General features: G+C 36.5%; 1 protein-coding gene across 2 annotated transcripts in view; it reads right to left on the reverse strand.

Annotated features, from left to right (window-relative positions):
• AK9 (adenylate kinase 9) overlaps positions 1-13,994 on the reverse strand; it is a 133,873-nt gene that overhangs the window by 38,542 nt on the left and 81,337 nt on the right. For both annotated transcript variants that reach the window (XM_047860268.1, XM_047860269.1), the window contains 4 exons: positions 9,433-9,645; positions 7,713-7,973; positions 6,445-6,569; positions 2,557-2,776 (listed from right to left, as the gene is read on the reverse strand). In XM_047860268.1, coding sequence (XP_047716224.1) covers positions 2,557-2,776; positions 6,445-6,569; positions 7,713-7,973; positions 9,433-9,645 — 819 coding nt within the window. The remainder of the gene's footprint in view (positions 1-2,556; positions 2,777-6,444; positions 6,570-7,712; positions 7,974-9,432; positions 9,646-13,994) is intronic.

The raw sequence follows: 13,994 nt of genomic DNA on the forward strand, positions 1-13,994 counted from the left end.
TCTTTTTTATCCATTCATTCGTTGACAGACTCCTAGGTTGCTCTCATGTTTTGGCTACTGTGAATAGTGCTGCAATGAACATGGAGGTGTAAATATCCTGTTTTCATTTCCTATGGATACTTATCCCAGAAGTAGGATTGCTGGATTATATGGTAGTTCTATTTTAAAATTTTTGAGAAACTTCCAGGCTATTTTCCACAGGGGTTGTACCAGTTTACATTCCCACCAACAGTGCAAAGGGTTTCCTTTTCTCTATAACTTAGCCAACATTTGCTATCTCTTGTCTTTTGATGACAGCCATTCTAACAAGTATAAGGTGATATCTCATTGTGATTTTGATTTGCATTTCCCCGATGATTAGTGATCTTGAACACTTTTTCATGTACCTATTGACCATCTGTATGTCTTTTTTTTTTGTAAAAATGTCTATTCAGTTCATCTGATTTTTTTCAGATTTTCAATCTATTTTTTTAATCAGATGGGTTTTTGTTTTTTTTTTTGCATTGAGCTATACAAGTCCTCCAGATATTGTGGATTTCAATTCCTTATCAGATGTAAATCAGATGTGATTCGTAAATATTTTCTCTCACTCAGTAAATTAACTTTTCATTTCATTGATGGTTTCCTTTGTTGTGCAGAAGGCTTTTAGTTTGATATAGTTCCCATTTGTTGACTTTTGCTTTTGGTGTCAAATCCAAAAAACTAATTAAGACCAATGTCAAGGAGCTTACCCCCTATGTTTTCTTTTAGAAGTTTTATGGTTTCAGGTCTTATGTCCAACTCTTTAATCTATTTTGAGTTGATTTTTTGTATAATATATATAGGATAGTTTCATTCTTTTGCAGGTGGCTGTCCAGTTTTCTCAGCATTTGCTGAAGAGACTATTCTTTCTCTGCCGTGTATCTTTGGCTCTCTTCTTATAAATTAGTTGAGAGTATATGCATGAGGTTATTTCTGGGCTCTCTGTTCTGTTCCATTGATCTATGTGTCTAGTCTGCTATTGAACTCCTCTATTGAATTTTTCAGTTCAGTTATCATATTCTTCAGTTCTGTGATTTGTTTGGAACTTTCCTGTATTTTCTATCTCTTTGTTGAAATTCTCACTCTGTTCATGCATTGTTCTCCTGCCTCGGTGAGTATCTTTATGAACATTATTTTGAACTCTTTATCAGGTAGATCATTTATCTTCGTTTCAATAAGGTCTATTTCTGGAGTGTTTATTTAAAATATATTCCTCTGCTTCTTCATTTTCTTTGACTCTGGGTTGGTTTCTGCACATTAGACAAAGGGCCACGTTTCCTAGTCTTCACAGAGTGGGCTTGGGTAGGAGGTGAACCTTATCAGTCAGCCTGGACTGAGTTCTTGGCTGTCTCTCAAACCTGTATGATTGTCAGACCTACTTTCTTTGCTCTCAGTAGCTCCGAGTAGTTAAGGGTGGCTGCAACCTGTCAGTGTCCCAAAGGGGAGGAAAGCCAACAGCATAGGCTGATTGGAAGCTGGACTCTCAGGCAGCAACTGTTTTGATGTGGGTGATATGGGTGTTTTCTCATTTGCTCAATGTACAGGAGTCATTCAGCTAGTTTCCGAATTTCTTTCAGAGGGAACTGCTTCATGTGTAGTTGTGGATTTAGTGTGTCTGTGGGAGGAGATGAATTCAGGAGGCTCTTATGTTGCCATTTTGGGTGGGAACCCAGGGCACTCTATCTGGATGTCTAACACATTTTTTTTATCCAGTCATCAGTTGATGGATATTGAGTGGTTTTTGCTTTTTGGCTGTTACGAATAATGCTGTTATGAACATTCATATATCAATTTTTATGTGGATCTATTTGTATTTCTGTTGGATAGATTCCTAAAAGTAGAATTGCTGGATTCCCTATGACACTTTTGAAGGTTTTATGTAATACTCCTCAGATTATAGTTTCAGAAAAGATGTTCTAAACCAATATATAGATTTGTTTCACTAATGGCCAATATGGACTTGATGGATAGGTCATCATTCCAGGAACTAGTGAAAAAGCCAATGAAAAGTTTAATTATGATGCCTCTCCCACTTTGCTCCTGTGTCTGGTGTAGGGATACTTTGGTGCTACCACTATCTTGAATTTTATTTGCCTTGGAGAGAAAAGCATTAACACATTGAAAAATCACATAGGCCTCAAATAATTTTATAACTCTTTAATTGCAAATAGTCTTTTTTTTTTTAAGTTTATTTATTTTTTTTTGAGAGAGAGCAAGAGAGAGCATGAGTGAGTTAGGGAGGGGCACAGAGAGAGGGAGGGAGAGAGAGGATCCAAGCAGGCTCTGCCCTCAGCAGGGAGCCCTACATGGGGCTCAAAACTGTGAGGTCATGGCCTGAGCCAAAATCAAGAGTTGGACGTTTAACTTACTGAGCCACCCAGGTGCCCCTATAAATAGTCTTAATATTTGATAAAAAGTGTTTTCATATTGACTGTGGCATTAAAATCAGAAAACTACATTTTTATAAAGACCACTTTAAAACTGAATAGATTCTGAACAAATTTACTCCCATATTTTTTTTTATTGGATATGTACCTTGATTTTTGCCTTCATTTCTTTGATGAGTTTTTTCCTTTCTAATTTCTTCTTTTGTTTCAGTTTCCACTTTTCAATTTGGGAAGGAAGGAGGCGATCAGAAACATCTTGATCATCAACTTGTAGGAAAACAGCAGCATCTGGGAAAAACCCATGTTCCCCCAGAAACAGGGCCTCATCAGGATATCGTGGGAAACCATCTAATATAAAACCTGTGGAACTAGATGGAAATTTCATAATTTATTTGCTTAAAATGCTATTATAAATATTTAAAATGAAAAAATTAATAAATCACAAGTTTATATATGATATGCAATGAATAGTTTTAAAAGTTTAGTATAGTATCTTTTAGGTCTTTTGATATTTCTACTTGTGTAAACATGGTGTGTGTTCTAAATGTATTGAATTGGATTAAAATGGTAATATTTTGTACTTATATTTATAGTATAGATAAGTTCTCTTAAACTGTAAATAGCCTTAATATTTGATGAAAAATGAATAGAAAATAAGTTCTCTGCTTGGGAGGAATGCCCACCCTAATGCCGTGTCAACCTTTATGTGAAGGTGGGTTTGGCCAGCCCACCTTTCGTGGGAATCCACCTTTTTATAGTTTTTCTTCTAGTAATACTTCTTCTCACGAGACAGTTTGTATTCTCTTCCCTGGGTCCCCTTGTAATCAATGACAATTATTAATGTGTATATACTGGCTCATATGCGTAAGATGATTACATTCAAATAGAATTATAAAACTTGCCCAAGTATGATGAAACTGTAAGGATCAGAAAACTAACTGAAATGTGACTACATTTTCATTATGAAATATTTATAAAACAATCAGGCTTCAAGAACTTGGCTTTATTTGAGAGAGTATCGGTCCCCTTCTGAATGAGAGTTATCCTGTTTATCTAAAATTGGGTTTGTTTGGGGAGACTTGGTGGCTCAGTTGGTTAAGCGTTGGACTCTTGATTTCGGCTTGGGTCATGATCTCACGGTTTCGTGAGTTCGAGCCCCACATCAGGTTCTGCGCTGACAGTGTGGAGCCTGCTTGGGATTCTCTCTCTCTCTCTACCCCTCTGCCACTCATGCTGTCTCTGTCTCTCTCAAAATAAATAAATAAACTTAAAAAAAAATAAAATTGGGTTTGTTTTAGGTACTTATATTTAAATATATGTTTTCTTCCTAATATGAACAGGACTTTTAAGAACATTTGACAGTTTGAGGTCTTACCTGATATCTTTTTTTTTTTTTTTTTTTTTCAACGTTTATTTATTTTTGGGACAGAGAGAGACAGAGCATGAACGGGCGAGGGGCAGAGAGAGAGGGAGACACAGAATCGGAAGCAGGCTCCAGGCTCTGAGCCATCAGCCCAGAGCCCGACGCGGGGCTCGAACTCACGGACCGCGAGATCGTGACCTGGCCGAAGTCGGACGCTTAACCGACTGCGCCACCCAGGCGCCCCCTTACCTGATATCTTAAAATGTGTCCCATACTCTTAAGTGGGCAATTTTTTATACTTTGGCTGTAAGATGTATGCCTTTTTCTTTAGAGATGCCTTCAGCATAGTCTTTTCTGTGAGGAACATTTTCATCCTTACCATTCTAGCTGTCACACTTTTTTGTCAGTGACTTCGAAATCTCTACCTCTACACCCAGCTTCTTTTCTGAGTTTCAATTCAGGATTTTCCAAAGGCTGTTTAATCTCTTCATCGCAGTGCCCGTTAGGAAGCATTCGTGTATCATACTGTCAGAAATCGTACCCGTTGATACCCTTCCACACTGCTCTTGCTTCTGACTCACTGGTATTCGGGTGCCAACCGTCAGAGACATTTGGATGGCTCCTCCAATTCCTACTTGCATCCCACACATAAAGCCTTGATATGTCCTCTCTCTACCCACATTTCCATTTCTGCTATGACACCTAAGATCAGGCCGTTATTATCTCTCTCTAGGACTCATGCAATAGCCTTTAAAAAATATGTTGATTTTTTTTCCTGATTATAGAAGAAAAACATCTCACTTCACTATCAGCCAGAGAAAAACAGATATCATAGGATTTCACTCATATGTTGAATTTGAGACTCTCAACAGAGGAACATAGGGGAAAGGAAGGAAAAAGAAGATAAAAACAGAGAGGGAGGCAAACCACAAGAGACTCTAAAATACAGAGAATAAACTGAAGGTTGCTGGAGGGGAGGTGAGTGGGGGATGGGCCAAATGGGTGATGGGCATTAAGGAAGTCACTTTTCAGGATGAGCACTGGGTGTTAGTTACATGTAAGAGCTGAATCACTGGGTTCTACTCCTGAAGCCAAGACTACACTGTATGTTATCTGACCTGAATTTAAATAAATAAAAATAAATAAATATAGAAAAGCATGAAAAGGGCAAAATTATCCATAATCTCATATCCCAGAGATTACTGACATTTTGTTTTATTTCTCTGCGGTTTGTTCCTCATGTGTCCACCTTGCTATTGTAAATAACTTTGCATCCTTTATATAGTAACATTTCTTATGCTATTACAAATTCTTCATTATAATACATTTTAATGGTTGCATAATTAGCTATTTTATTTAGGCTTTTTACAATTTCACTTTTTACTTTTAATTCTTCAATCCATATGCTCTTTTAAATATTTTTTTAATGTATGTTGTGAGGCTAGGAGCTAAATTAACAAAGAACAACCCATGACTACATTGTTGCAGTCAACCTGCCTAAATTAATCACAACAAATGATCTAATTTAGGCAATAGGAAACTAAAATTAAAGTTGATGATTAATAATCTCACTCACTTATTTATGCCACAGATTAGGTGAAAAAGATTGCCCAGAGGTGCATTGGGAGTAGCCAGTTGTTTGAATTGTCTGTGATACAGTTTCCTTATTTTCAAAGTGAGATAATAAAAGTTTCTATTCCATAGGATAGTAATGAGGGTTAAGCAAGTTAATGTGAATAAAACATAGTAGAACTGTACCTGACACAAAGTAAGTTCCATGTAAGTGTTTGCTACTTCTCTTTCTTCTGGTGGATACCAAAGCAAGATATTCTGGTTAGGAAATTGAGGTGAAGTTTTAAACTGTGATGCCCTGGAGATTCCTAAACTTGTCCTGTTTGAGGTCAGGCTTGTTCCTGGCTTTTAAGAAAGGGATAATACTATGGACAGCTATTAAGTGGTCTTAAGTGTAATTGGTGAAAGGCTATAAGGAAAAGAGTCCAGCCCATCATTACTGTGAGTGAGTTTAGAATATGGGTAGTCAGCCACGCCTACACATTAGAATCAGCTGGGAGCTTTCAAAACTACTGATGCCTGGGTCTCAACTTCATACTCTCTTTTCTCTTTTTTCTTTTTTCTTCTCTTCCCTTCCTTCCTTCCTTCCTTCCTTCCTTCCTTCTTTCTTTCTTGCCTTTCTTTTTCTTTCTTTCTTTCCTTTCTTCTTTCCAATGTTTATTTATTTATTTTTGAGAGAGAGAGAGAGAGAGAGAGAGAGAGAGAGAGCGCACACACAAGCTCGTGCAGAGGAGGGGCAGAGAGAGGGAGACAAAATCCCCAGCAGGCTTTATGCTACCAGAGCATAGCCCTGCTTGGGGCTCAGACTCACAAACCGTGAAATCATGACCTGAGCAAAGCTGGACACTTAACTGACTGAGCCACCCAGGCACCCCTTACCATCACACTTCTAAAAATTTTGATTCAGTTGTTTTAGGGTAGGGCCCCTGGCATCAGTATTTTTAAACTAATTTCCCAAATGTTTTTAATGTGTACAATCACTCATTTACAAGAAAGTAAAAAAAAAAAAATTCTTAAATTTATGCTGGATTACATTTTTAACTTTTAAGAATAAAGAAAATGAAAGTCAATAATCGTATAATTCTATATAAAATAAGATACCGCATTGGTTCCTTAAGCCACCACTCAGAAAGAATTGTTTCAAGAATTTCGGGAGGCAGTGGCTCATTTTCCATTAGATTTAATCTGATTGCTTCTTCTTCTTCTGTAAATTGTACTTCTGGAGACTAAAACAAAAATCAGAAAACAAAACAAAAAATTTAAAACTCTGTATTAATAAATAATCTATAAATTACATAGTTGGTTAGGATGAGACCTTTTTTCTTTAGGTCATTTTTAACACTGCTACTTGTTAACATTTTAAAACTTGAGCCCTTTTCTTTAAATCAATATTTAATATGGTTTTAAATATTAAATTATATGTTATAGCTAAGAGGAGTTACTAGTGATTAGCATGACTGACTTTCACACATGCCCTCCGGATATCTGTCTCATTACTTTTTGCTAAAACCTTGTTCAATCTATATCACACACCCACAAGGCTTAACAAATTTTTGTCATTTATCTTATAATTATTCAACCTGGATCCTGATTAAAGGATGGGCGAGCCAGGCAGTCATCTGGAATACAATCTATATGGGTCCATTTACAGGGGATCATTTGAGAATCAAAGGGTCTAGCTATATCAGAAATGATTAAAAAGTGAGTTAGATATGGGGCTCCTGGGTGGCTCAGTCCGCTAAGCATCAACTCTTGATTTTGGCTTAGGTCATGATCTCACAGTCATGAGATTGAGCCCCGTGTCAGGCTCTATGCTGAGCATGGAGTCTGCTTAAGACTCTCTCTCTCTCCCCCTCCCTCCGTCCCTCCCTCCCTCTTTCTATCTCTCTCTGACCCTCTCCTCTTTTCTCCCATTCGCACGCTCTCTCTCTCTAAAAATAAGTGAGTTCGAATGAAGAATTTTCTCTTTACAACCCCAGGAAAAAAACATCTAAAAGACATAAAATTTCTTATGATGCATCATTAGAAATTAATATTTTGAGATCTCTGCTGGTACTGGGGCAGATTTTTGTATTTGTTAGAAAACAGAGAACATGATATTGGAAAACCTTATATTCTAGGTCAGACATCAAATAACATAGTCCCAAATAAATGCTATAAACAGTCCTGTCAGGGAAAGCTGTTCAGATTTTTACTGGAGTCATGCAAAACTTACTATTTTGTATCCTAGATGAGCAGTAAAATTTGTAAATAACATATGGGGAGGATGACCTAACTCACTTTATAGAGTTTTACACTGCTTATATTCTACTTCCAAAAGTAATACCAGTAAGCATAATTATCCGCAAATAGAGTATTAATGTTACTACCGGTTTCTTTGTATTTTCTTCTTCAATCTTGACATTGGCCTGAATGGCAAGTTCTTCAAGTTCTTGTTTTGCAAACTGTTCTTCCTCAGAATCTTCTTCAAATTCAGTTCCTATTTTCTTTTCAGTTTTGAGCATTAGTTTTTCTTGAAGAAATTCTTCAAACTGAATGTGAAAAATGCCCAATTTTTCTGCTAAGTATCTTCCACAGACAGTTTTACCAGAGCCATGTGGGCCCAGAAGGCATATTCTTATTGGAGGAGCCTGCCACAGGAGAGAGGTAGAGTAGGAGGAGAGTGAAGAAAAGGAATTTTGAGTAATTTAGAAAACATTAGGCCTATTGATTGCCCTCTCTAAGACTGAATTATCACGTCACAACACCAGCAGCATCAGAAGCCACAACCATCCACATATTTCAATGGTCTGCCTGGGTACCACATAAAAATTGAAGTTCATGGAAATGGACTTCAGAAGAGTTTAAATCATGATCTATATGTTACATATGTTCTATTTAAGAAAGTACTCGTGTCAGGGGCACCCAGCTGGCTGAGTTGGTAGAGCATGTGACCCTAGATCTTGGGGCTGTGAGTTCAAGCCCCACTGTGGGGGTGGAGCTTAATTAACTAAAAAAAGAAGAAGAAAGAAGGCATTGGTGTTCTCAAAAGTATAAGTGAGAATCTATTGTGATTTGTATATTTTGATCTTGTAATCCCATGCTAAGGAATTATACTAATAAAATAATTTAAGAGAAAAAAAGAATGACAGGCCCAAAGATTTCGTAATTACTATCCACAATGTCGATATCCAAAATGTGGAATTACTATCCACAATTCATATCCACAATGACAAATCACACTATGAAAAATACTGTGAAAAATGTCTAACAATTAGATGTTAAAATGGTATGTTAAATAATTAAGCATTATGAGATCTATGTAGAAATATGTAAACTTTCATTGATATAATGTTAAGTAAAAAAACAGATAATAAAATATTATATACACTAGAAAGAAAATACATCCATGTAGAATAGGGTGAGAAAGTAAAATTAAAAATGAAAGCTCTGGTCTAAACCTGGTGCGATTATGTGTGTGCTTTATTTTTTAAATGGATAAAATATCACCACAGTGTGCTCTTTTATTATTGGTGATAAACAAATAAGACTAAAAAGTGTTACCACAAATTTAGGAAAACATGGATTGCTTCAGAGCCATATAACAGGACTCTTTTTCAATCCAATGAACCAGTTCAGCCCTTGCTCCTGAGAGTCAACCAAGTCAGGCACAGACGTGCACCTATGATTATGCCTCTGAGTGTGAACTTGAGTAACCACACTTCTACAAATGTCAACCCACTGAAAGTCCACCAATCCTTGAATCCCACTCATCCCCTGTCTTTAAGATCAGCAGACTGCTCTGAAGTCTCTACACGGACTAACCAGCACAGCTAGCCCTTAACATATAAGCAATAAATTCAGCTGTGTCTTTTTACTTCCGCTAAAAAGACAGTCCGTGTTGGTTTGACACAAGGCATTACTATAAAAATCAAAACAGATAACTATTTTATGCATATTCCAAACAGTTCTTCTTGGAACTTAGAAAGTTTCACCATATTGTTAATATCAGATCGGGGACTTCAGTGTTAAGTAAAATGATGAAGGTTGGCAGGAAGTCCTTGAACAAGTACTCAGGAGTGATTATTGGGATAGGAGTATTGTTTTCACCTTTAATGGCTCATTATGAGCCACGTACTTCTCAGGATGCTCCAGAAACTTTTCTCTAGCGTCAGGACTTGAAAAGTAGTAGATCTTTTCTCGATATTTAGCTGCTTCTTCTATGCTGCCTGGCTGTAGGATGAAGTTTTCTTTGAGAACCACTGGACAAAAGTGCTTGCTATCCCCCAAATGCCTTCTCTTCTCTTTAATTCTTTCTTCATTCTACAAATATTATTCAGTTTGGAGAACAGTATTATAAATATTTTGATGCAAGACTGAAATGTAATTAAAAAAATAATGCATCTTGAATAATACTTAACCCATAATAAGATGCCTTTAAAACAATCCACAATTTTATGTGTATCCTTCCAGACCCCTTTTTCAAAGTACATCTTACTGATATACATATAAAACGAGACATATATTTAGACACAAATACAGTATTTAAAAAATACCAGCGGAATAATACTTTACATGACTACTCTACAACAGACCTCTTTTATTCTCCAAAACAAGATATAATGAACAACTTTCTGTAAAGGATAAAACATGAGACTAATCTATACGTTTCTTGCACCATTCTTGTTCAATTTTTGTATGAGAGGTATGTAAACTTTAAATGAGTTGGGAGGTATTGCTATTTTTCTGTGATGTGGAAGATTTTAAACAACATAGGAATTATCTGATCAACAAAGGTATATTAGAAATAATTTGTAACTCTCCTCTATTTTTGTTTCTTCAGCTTTTATCATTCTTCTTAAGCAAATTTTAGTAATTCATATTTTGAAAATCTTTTTAATCTTGATGTTAAAATTTATTAGTATAAAGTTCCTGTAATTTAAAACCATCTTGTTTTAAAATCTTGATTATATACCTATTTTTGTTTCAAATGTTATTTGCTTCTTCTTTTTACCTAGACTTCTCAGAAGTTTGTCTATCTTATTACTTTTCCCAGTGAACCAAGTTTTCTTTTTTCTTTTTTTTTTCTTTGAGAGAGAGAGAGAGAGAGAGCATGCACAAGCAGGGGAGGGACAGGGGGAGAGAAACGGAGAATCCCAAGCAGGCTCCATGCGGGCATGGAGGGGCTCAATCTCATGACGGCAAGATCACGACCCCCAGGTGCAATCAAGACTTGAATGCTTAATTGACTGAGCCACCCAATGTCCGCAACTTTTCATTTTTTTGAAATTAGGTCTAATGTTTTTATTTTCTCTTCTTTTTCTATTTTGTTAATTTTTGACTTTACTCTCCTTTCTACTTTCTTTTGTTGTACTTTTTCTTCCAGATTCTTGAGTTGAATGCTTAACTTTTTCCTGATAATAAATCCACTTAAATTAGGGTTGCCAGACTTAAAAAATAAGAATGTGGTTCCCAGTTTTATTTGAATTGCAGATAACAAATAATTTTTTAGTATAAGTATGTACCATACATAAAAATGATTCTTTTATTTGCAATTCAAATATAACTGGGTATCATGTGGGTTTTTTTCCTGGTAACTCTAATTTCTACTTCTGCCATACTGCAAAGCATTTATATGTAATCTTTTTTTTTTGAAGGGCTAAGGGCTAGAAAAAAGAATATATACATTTTTTATTTTGAAGCTGAAATGTATAATCTCTCAAAATTAAGGATTTTGATAAATCTGAGATAAGGTCACGTGACATTTAAAATTGTGTTGAATTCTTCAATGTTTGTTCTCACTTATATGATTTTTATAATGTATTCAATTATAAGATGCAATTTTATTTAAAAGCATTGTTGAATTTGCAGTAAAAATATATGCTCTCAAATGATACTGAAAGTATAAGTTCTGACCTATGTATATGTCAATATAATTTTGTTTCATGAGAATTTTATTTTACTTTTATTGTTTTTACTTAAAGCATTTTTAAGAATTTTATTTATTTATGTATGTATGTATGCATGTATGCATGTATTTATTTATTTAAATTCCAGTATAATTTAAATACAGTGTTATGTTAGTTTGAGGTATATAATATAGTGATTCAACAACTATATGTTTCTCAGTGCTCATCAAGTTGAGTGTACTCTTTTTTTTTTTAATTTTTTTTTAACGTTTATTTATTTTTGAGACAGAGAGAGACAGAGCATGAACGGGGGAGGGTCAGAGAGGGAGACACAGAATCCGAAACAGGCTCCAGGCTCTGAGCCGTCAGCATAGAGCCCGACGTGGGGCTCGAACTCACGGACCGCAAGATCATGACCTGAGCCAAAGTCGGACGCTTCACCGACTGAGCCACCCAGGCGCCCCAAGTTGAGTGTACTCTTAATCTCCTTAAGTTATTTCACCCATCTCCCTACCCACCTTCCCTCTGACAACTATTAGTTAGTTCTCTGTATTTAAGAGTATGTTTTTTGTGTCTTTTTTCCTTTGTTTGCTTTGTTTCTTAAGTTCCACATATGAGTGAAATCATGTAATATTTGTCTTTCTCTGACTTCTTCCACTTAGCATTATATCCTCTAGATCCCCCCATGTTGTTGCAAATGGCAAGATTTCATTCTTTTTTATGGCTGAATAATATTCCTCTGTGTGTGTGTGTGTGTGTGTGTGTGTGTGTGTGTGTGAATGTACCACTTCTTTACCCATTCATCCATCAATGGACACTGGCGAGTTTTTACTTCCCTGAATCTACAGGGCTCCTGCTGTTCCCCTTCCTGCTCTCTAATTCTTTTATTTTTTATTTTTTTATTATTTAAAAAAAATTTTTTTTTTCAACGTTTATTTATTTTTGGGACAGAGAGAGACAGAGCATGAACGGGGGAGGGGCAGAGAGAGAGGGAGACACAGAGTCGGATATAGGCTCCAGGCTCTGAGCCATCAGCCCAGAGCCCGACGCGGGGCTCGAACTCCCGGACCACGAGATCGTGACCTGGCTGAAGTCGGACGCTTAACCAACTGCGCCACCCAGGCACCCCTCCCTAATTCTTTTAAAATCCCTACCTACCTCTGTCCAAATCAGAGTTCAGTTCACACTGGACTTTTTTCCGTATTGATTAAAACCTGTCCTTACCACTTCAGTGCCCAGTTTTTCTTATCTTTGACAGTGTAAAGTATCTTGTTGTGTTATTTTAATGCATTTCTCCTTCAATTCTACTTTTACTGATATCCAGAATGCTTCTCTTTTTTTGTTAGCATTTGTTTTTTATATCTCAATCCATTTGAGTAATTAAAAAAAAAATTTTTTTTTTTTAGTTAATTGTAAATGGCTTACATTCATTGACTCCAGTTTTTCCTTATAATGGGTGGGTCCAGAATTATCTCTAAATAAATTTTAGAAATAGAATGTGAGGTATGTGTGTAGAGGCAATGTGTGGAGTGTCTTGGAACAAGGGATTCTGGGAAAATGGTGATATGAAGACATTCCCTTCCTTTCTCTTAAACTTAACTGCTGGGGCAGGCAACTGGTATCCATAAACATTCTAGGGGAGGGAACTGTATGGCATTATTTACCACTATGGGCTGGATGAGTGCATGGAGACAAACATCAGAGAGACAGAGTATTAAGATGTCAAGTCCTAGGAGGAATTTTGTTTTCCTGAATTTCTGGATTTCCTGGGGAATGTTAGCATCAGCAACGACCAGGGAATTGCTTGTGGTCTCTCTGGTCCACAGAAGACCAAGAAGGAGTTGTATGGGTGGGAAGAGTCCTCCCCAAACCTGAATCTGAGCAAGTATGAGGAATCTGGGTAACGTGGGCTTGTCATAGGCACACATAGCAGTCAATATATGCCCTATCTGCCTCTGTACTCCTGACCTATGGGGAGAGAAGTCACTTTGCCTTTTATAATTTTTGAGAATGTTGTCACCTAAAGCACTCCACCAACAGTTCTGAACCCTACTGAATACAAAAAGAAAAAGAAGAAAGAAAACCACCACCCATCTAAGGGAGCCTAGTTAACTGAAAGTTCAGTCAGATCAAATAGACCACAAAACTTTGCAACACAGATGGAAAGAACCCAATCTCTGAGGAGAAAATTGATGAGGACATTAACAGAAATGCAAATAAACAGTAGAAAGAGTTCATGGGCACCAACAAAATACATAAATGAGCCTAAGAGGAGAGTGACCACTTGTGGTAGAAAAATGGCCCCCAAAGGTCCCCAGAACCTGTAAGAACCTCATATGTGATTAAGGATGTTGAGATGGGAAGATTATCCAAGTGGGCCCAATGTAATTACAAAGTTCCTTATAAGAGAGAGGCAAGAAGGTCAAAGCAGAAGAGGAGATAACATGATGGAAAGCAGAGGCTGAAATAATGTGCTTTGAGGATGGAAGAAGAAGCCATAAACCAAAGAATGCAGGTGGCATCCAGAAGCTGGAAAAGATAGGAAAAGTTTTCTCCTCTATCAGAAGGAACATAGCTAATACTGATTTTAGCCCTGTAAGATTCATTTCAGAGAACTAACCTTGAGAACTGTATGATAATTTTGTTATTTTAAGCCACTAACTTTGTGGTAGTTAGTTATAACAGCAGTAGGACCCCAGTGAATGTCTTAAATGAGAAGAATGAATGGAAGACATATCTATAAATATGTGAACAAAAAAGTGA

This window comes from Prionailurus viverrinus, chromosome B2 (genome assembly GCF_022837055.1).
Source record: "Prionailurus viverrinus isolate Anna chromosome B2, UM_Priviv_1.0, whole genome shotgun sequence".
Classification (NCBI taxonomy): domain Eukaryota; kingdom Metazoa; phylum Chordata; class Mammalia; order Carnivora; family Felidae; genus Prionailurus; species Prionailurus viverrinus.